The sequence below is a fragment of the Anopheles merus genome, chromosome 2R (genome assembly GCF_017562075.2).
Source record: "Anopheles merus strain MAF chromosome 2R, AmerM5.1, whole genome shotgun sequence".
NCBI lineage: Eukaryota > Metazoa > Arthropoda > Insecta > Diptera > Culicidae > Anopheles > Anopheles merus.
This window is the reverse complement of record NC_054082.1, coordinates 60,622,040-60,629,153: the sequence shown is the minus strand read 5'-3', so window position 1 is coordinate 60,629,153 and position 7,114 is coordinate 60,622,040. Positions and strand designations below refer to the sequence as shown.

The 7,114-nt window shown below is 40.4% G+C and overlaps 1 protein-coding gene across 1 annotated transcript; it reads left to right on the top strand.

The window, feature by feature from the left end:
- Nucleotides 1–482: 482 nt before the first annotated feature.
- LOC121600688 lies at nt 483–4,614 on the top strand. The gene is made up of 2 exons (XM_041929545.1): nt 483–815; nt 3,361–4,614. The coding sequence occupies exons 1-2, from the start codon at nt 483–485 to the stop codon at nt 4,612–4,614; spliced, it is 1,587 nt and encodes a 528-aa protein (XP_041785479.1).
- The last annotated feature ends 2,500 nt before the right edge of the window (nt 4,615–7,114 follow it).

The window sequence follows — 7,114 nt, the reverse complement described above, 5'->3', positions numbered from 1 at the left end:
TGCGCTCGCGAATAATTGTGTACCACTCAGTGTACAAAACGCGTACCACAAAGTGTGTGTTCTGTGCGCGTCATTCTCAAACTCATTCGCGGCGCGTAGCGCTTCTCAAAGCGACACATAGTGTGTATGTGTGCGCTCGCGAATACTCGTGTACCACCCACGGTGCAATACGCGTACCACAAAGTGTGTGTTCTGTGCGCGTCATTCTCAAACTCATTCGCGGTACGTAGCGCTTCACAAGCGACACACAGTGTGTGTGTGTGTGCTCGCGAATAATCGTGTACCACTCAGTGTACAAAAGGCGCTTCACAATTCGTGTGATCCATGCGCATTATCCTTGGTGCGCTATCTCGCGGCGCATATTCTTCGCAAGACAATCAATAATTGTCTGTGCATTTCGCAAAATTTTGTGTACCTCCTCCGAGTACAAAAGTAAAGTGATTTTTTCTCAAGCAACCGTGTTTGCTCAGTGAACATTAAAAATGACAAAAGCAGACAAGCTTAAGTCAAGGCAAGCCAAACGGCAAAGCCTCATTGTGTCTATGCAGCGGCTTGCGCAGTTTGCAAAAGACTATACTCCTCAACAACAACAGCAAATACCCGACCGACTTGATCGGTTGTCGAAAATTTGGGAATGTTTCCAAATGGTGCAGGAAGACTGCGAGGAATGGGACGATTCCGAAAATGCTACCAGCGAAAACGAAGCGTTATTGTCACAAGCAGAGGAGCTTTACTTCGAAACAAAGGCCGCGTTAACAAGGTACATTCCGGAAACAGCAGATCAGGTAAAAGAAGAGGTTACCCGCCCAGCAAACGTAAGTGTTAAACTACCTATCATTTCATTACCTGAATTTTGTGGTGAGCTCACAGAGTGGCTATCCTTTTATGACACCTTTGTTTCACTTGTTCATAATTCTGAAGAAATTTCCAACATCCAAAAATTTCATTACTTGCGTGCGTCCCTCAAAGGGGAAGCTGCCGGAATAATACAACCAATTCCTATTACAGCAGAAAACTATCAGGTGGCTTGGAAAGCTCTTTTGAATCGATATTCCAATAAAGTACATCTTCGTAAAATGCACACACGTGCATTGTTCGAGCTTCCAAAGCTAACCAATAGTCACGCCCCAGACTTGCGACAATTGGCTAACCAATTTCAGCTACACATCGATATCTTAAAACAATTAGAGGAGAGCATTCCTGACAACAGCACAATTTTTGTGGAACTTCTTGCTACCAAATTGGATAAAGCAACATTACAAGCATGGGAAGAACACAATTCCCAAGACATCCAGCCAACTCATCCAAATATGACAAACTTCTTGTTGAAAAGAGCTCAAACAATTGAAGCATTAGCGTTGCAGACAGGTAACCGCCCAACCACATCTCATTCGAAAATGGGTATACCTAACCATAAATTTTCCAAGAAAATGAGCACTAACACAATTAGTGTGAAACAGGACAACACACACACTTGTCCTGCATGCAAAAAAGATGGTCACACGTTGCATTAGTGTCAATCCTTTATCGCTATGCCATGTAAGACGCGTCAAGCGTTTGTATCACGAAACAAACTTTGTATCAATTGCTTGAGAAGTGGACATTTCTTTCAACAATGCCCTTCTAAGTACTCTTGCCGAATTTGTAAAAGGAAGCATCATTCTATTTTACACTATGAAACGCAAACAAATAATAACCCTGAATGAGAAAGCACCACATCTGAATCAAATATCATGGCAACTTTGCATACAATTAGTTCTGAGCACAGTCCCCAAAACGTGCTTCTCGCAACTGTACTACTACAAGTGGTCGACAAATATGGCCAAAAACATTTTGCACGAGCCTTATTGGACAATGGTTCACAGCCAAACGCAATTAGTGAAAGATTGTGTCAGCAGTTACATTTAACTCGAAAAAATGTTAACGTTTCCATTGTCGGAGTTGATGGTACAAAAACAAGCGCAAGGTATCAAATACAAGCGGAAGTACAATCGCGAATAAATAATTTCGCAACAACAATGAACTTTCTAGTTTTGAAAAAGGTTGCTAGTGACACACCAATTACACCAGTACCAGCTCATTTTTGGAATGTACCTGCTTCATATCAACTTGCTGATCCTCACTTCAGCACACCAGGGCGCATTGACATGATCATTGGGGCAGGACATTTTTATTCATTGCTAGGTCCAGGAAGACAAAAATTACCAAACAACAACCAACTTGTTGAAACTGTGTTTGGATGGATTATGACCGGCAATATTCCATCCAAAAATCAAAACGAAGTTACATGTCACGTAGTAACCATGCATCCCACCATTGAAGAACAAATAGAACGATTTTGGAAGATAGATGAACTTCACAATTCAAGTTATAGTCTCAACGAAAGAGAATGCGAAAACCATTTCAAAGAAACAGTCTCCCGCGCACTCTAATACAACTTGCCAATGATGAAGGTGATACGTATCTCAAAGCTCGTTCCGTGATTAAAGAAAACGTTTACGTAGATGATTTGCTAGCAGGAGCAAATAACATCCCAGAAACAATTGAACTACGCAATCAGCTGAATGCTTTGCTACAGAAGGGTGGCTTTCTCCTTCGCAAATGGTGTTCCAACGCTCCAGCAGTATTAGCTGACCTACCACCTGAACTTGTTGCCACCCATTCTTCCGTCAATTTTGATCCAGATGAAAGTATCAAAACCTTGGGCATATGCTGGGAGCCTATGTCAGACAAATTTCGTATCAACATAAACATTAATATAATCAAGAGCCCTTATACCAAACGAAAGGTTCTATCAACCATAGCACAACTATATGATCCACTTGGATTGATTACCCCTATAACTATACGAGCTAAAATACTAATGCAACAATTGTGGCTATTGAACTTGGATTGGGATTCAACAATTTCCCCATCATTACAAAATTCATGGGCAGAATTTCTCGAGCAAATCCCTACACTTACTAACTTTCGAATTGACCGTTTTGCTTTTCAACCACACTATGAACAAATTGAAATCCATTGTTTTTCCGACGCTTCTGAAAGTGCTTACGGTGCGTGTGTGTATGTACGCACAGAAGACAAACACGGTTCCGCACGCGTAAATTTACTAACATCAAAATCGCGAGTTGCTCCATTGAAACCTTTAACCATTCCACGACTTGAATTATCTGCTGCATTACTTGGAGCTAGACTATTCAAAAAGGTACAACATGCATTAGATATTCCACTTGACACATGCTATTTCTGGTCGGACTCTACTGTTACTCTTGGTTGGCTAAAAGCTACTCCTAGAACATGGAAAACTTTCGTAGCTAATCGAGTAGCTGAAATACAAGAACTCATGGCTTCCAATGGCAGCATGTTTCTGGCAAGGAAAACCCAGCTGATATGATATCTAGAGGAGTAGCGGTGAATGAATTCCTCAGTAGTGATCTATGGCGGCATGGTCCTTCCTGGCTTCGTGAACCCAAAGGCTCTTGGCCCTTGCAAACCCCGGATAACAACATAACCGTAGAGGACGAACGAAAGGTATCTATCCTAACAACTCAAGTGACTGAAATAAATCCAATATTTCAACGTTTTTCTACACTACAACCATTACTTCGTATTTTTGGTTTCTGTTTGCGATTCATTAACAACACTCGCAAATCAAATAAAAGAATATCGCTTAATGTTCTACTGGTAAAGGAGATACAACATGCTAAACGAGCCCTATGCAAAATGGTACAAGCTACTGAATTCTCTGTTGAACTACAAGCCTTAAAAAGAAATGAAGGGTTAGCTAAGGTTTCTTCTATTCGACTTCTTAATCCATTTATTGATAACGATGGATTAATACGCGTTGGTGGCCGGTTGCGCCATTCTGATCTGAGCCACGATGCTAAGCATCCCATCCTCATGCCAGCTTTCCATCCTTTCACTCGCCTTCTAATCATGGATCATCATCTGAAAACGATGCACGGCGGAGTGAGCATGACATTATCATCTATTCGTGAAGAAATATGGCCATTGAACGGCATGAGAGCCGTTAGAAGTGTAACTCGAACTTGTTTTAATTGTGTAAGAGCTAATCCCACCCCAATAATCCAACCTATTGGTCAATTACCAATATCACGTGTAACAATAAATGAAGTTTTCTCCTGCGTTGGTGTGGATTATTGTGGTCCACTTTATTTGCGTCCATCTCATCGCAAGGCTGCATCTCCAAAAGCATATGTATGCGTATTTGTTTGTATGAGCACCAAGGCTGTACATTTAGAACTCGCAGGTGACTTGAGTACCACCACTTTTTTGATGGCCTTGGATCGATTCGTATCACGACGAGGAAAACCGAAAAACATATACTCAGATAATGGTACCAACTTTATTGGTGCAAAGAATGCATTGCATGAAATTTATCAATTCCTTCATAAAGATAATAACAAAATAACTAATCATTTGTCTAACGAAAACATTCAGTGGCATCTAATACCACCACGTGCTCCTAATTTCGGTGGACTTTGGGAAGCCGCAGTTAAGGTAGCTAAAACTCATCTAGTTCGGCAGCTTGGCACAGCTCAACTTTCATACGAATCCATGTGTACTCTATTAACAAAATTGAAGGATGTATGAATTCAAGACCACTATTACCACTATCACAAGATCCAAATGATTTATCACCTTTAACACCAGCACACTTTTTATTACTCAAGGATCCCCAGGCATTGCCTGAAGCCGATTTACAGCATATACCAACTAACCGACTATCCCACTATCAATTGATACAGAAGTTATCTCAAAACTTCTGGCTTAGATGGACCAAGGAGTATTTAACATCATTGCATAACCAACGTAACATCAGCCGTAAACAACATAAACTTTCCATAGGCGACTTGGTAATCATGAAAGACGATCAACTACCTCCATTGAAGTGGCCTTTGGCACGCATTGTATCATTGCATTTAGGAAATGATGCTGTGGCACGAGTAGCTACCCTTCGGACCGCTTCTGGAATCATGAAAAGACCAGTCTCCAAGATATGTGCCTTAGAGTGCCAGACCGAGGAATAAGTTTTGGGAATTGTTCCCAAAAGGTGGCCGGTATGTTCGTTCCCGATTGTAGCACATCACTACTATTGTTCCGATTGTGGCCCATCACTACCTTCGCGGATCGCTACAAATTGTTCGACGGGTCATCGATCGTTTCGTCATCACGCACACCATTAAAAAATATGCATTATAAATAAAGCGGCAAAGCCAAATTCTAGACTCTCTCTTTGTCATTCAAATCCTCAGCAAGCAACACGCTTCGCGCATCTCAACAGCAACTCCTTGGCAAACACAAGTGGCACAGAACTCCAAGCAAAACCACCCAGCTTGGTACCACAAAAAAGCACACAATCGGCTCTTTTCAGAGCCACCGATTCTTTATTAAGAACATCTGTAAAAAATACAAAACACAACGTAGGGTTCCGTACCAAACAGTTGTCTTATTTTCCAGATCAGATTTAAGTTTAGAGATGTCAGGATCACGGCACTTGCAACTGCGTATCAATGTCCAAATCATCAACAACTCCCACTGTTTGGATACGACTAAGTGCATCGGTATGACCCATAGTCGTTTCAGGTGGATATTGCATGGTATATTGATAGTTCTCCAAGAACAAAGCCCACCTTGCAATTTTGGCGGAACAATTTCGATTTTTAACGTTTCCACAAGCGAATTGCATGTACGTACGAATGAAAACGTTTGAGAGCGTAGATCACTGACAAAGTTTCCAACTCGTAACTGTGGAGGTTCGATTCACTAGGAGAAGCAGTTTTTGAAAAATATGCCGTTGGATTCAAATTCATTCAAGCCATCATTCTGCTTTTGAAGTAGCACCGAACCAAACCCAACGGTACTGGCATCGCAGTGCAATTCAGTTTCCTGATGGGGATCATAAATAGCTAATACAGGAGCATTCATTAATCTTGTTTTAAAGCATTAAACGCTTTTAAGCAATTGTCATCAAACTTAAAAGATACGTTTTCTTCAAGCAAATTGCTGAGAGGTTTGGCAACACTCGAAAATAACGGAACAAATCGCCTGAAATAGGAGAAGAGACCCAAACAACGTTGAACCTCTTTAGGGGTTTTGGGAACGGGATAATTTTGTATAGCTTTAAGGTGGTGGTCACTTAGTTGAATTCCTTTAGAAGTTACAAAATAGCCAAGGTAATCCACACTGCTGCATGCAAATTTACATTTATCTAGTCTCAACTCTATTCCCTTTTTTTCAAAGCGTTGTCAAAACCGCAGCTAGTATTTTCAAATGATCTTGGAAATTCTTTGACGCTATTAGAATGTCATCGAGATAGACAACTAGCTTTTCCTCTTCAATGAATTCACGTAAAATGTTATTAATAAACCTCTGGAAGCTTGAAGGAGCGTTTTTAAGGCCAAATGGCATTTTCAAGTATTCAAGTGTTACGAATGCAGTATATTTGATGGATTCTTCGTGCATATTAATTTGATGAAACCCGCTCTTCAGATCCAAAAGCGTAAAAATCTGTTTACTACTTAGATGCTCGAGACAAGTACCAATTAGGGGTATGGGGTAGTTGTCACGTATGTTAATCTTTTTTAACGGACGGTAATCAACGCACATACGCACCTCACCATTCTTTTTACGCACTAACACAATAGCAGATGCATATGGAGAATTGCTTGGTCGAATAATCCCTTTTTCTAATAGATCTTTGACTACATCACGAACTTGATTGCGTTCTGCAAAAGACAACCGCCTAGGTCTACAAAATATGGGTGTTTCGTTTGTGACACTAATTTTCATGGAATATTTCGATTTTTCAATGGGCTCATTTAGCACCTCAAGATCATTTTTCTGTATGCATGAATTTATGTATGTTTATGTATACTAATGGATTGCAATAAAAGGTCTGCCTCTTCCCTTGAATTTATTTTAAGAATACCCAACGAATTAAGACGCGTTTTTACGTGTATTCTTATAGTGCATTTATTTGTATTCAATAAGCTCATCAAATTTTCACGCGAGTAACGATAACATATATATTTCAAATGAATATTCATTCTTTTCAGTAAATCTCTTCCAACAATCATTGGCCAAGCTGTTT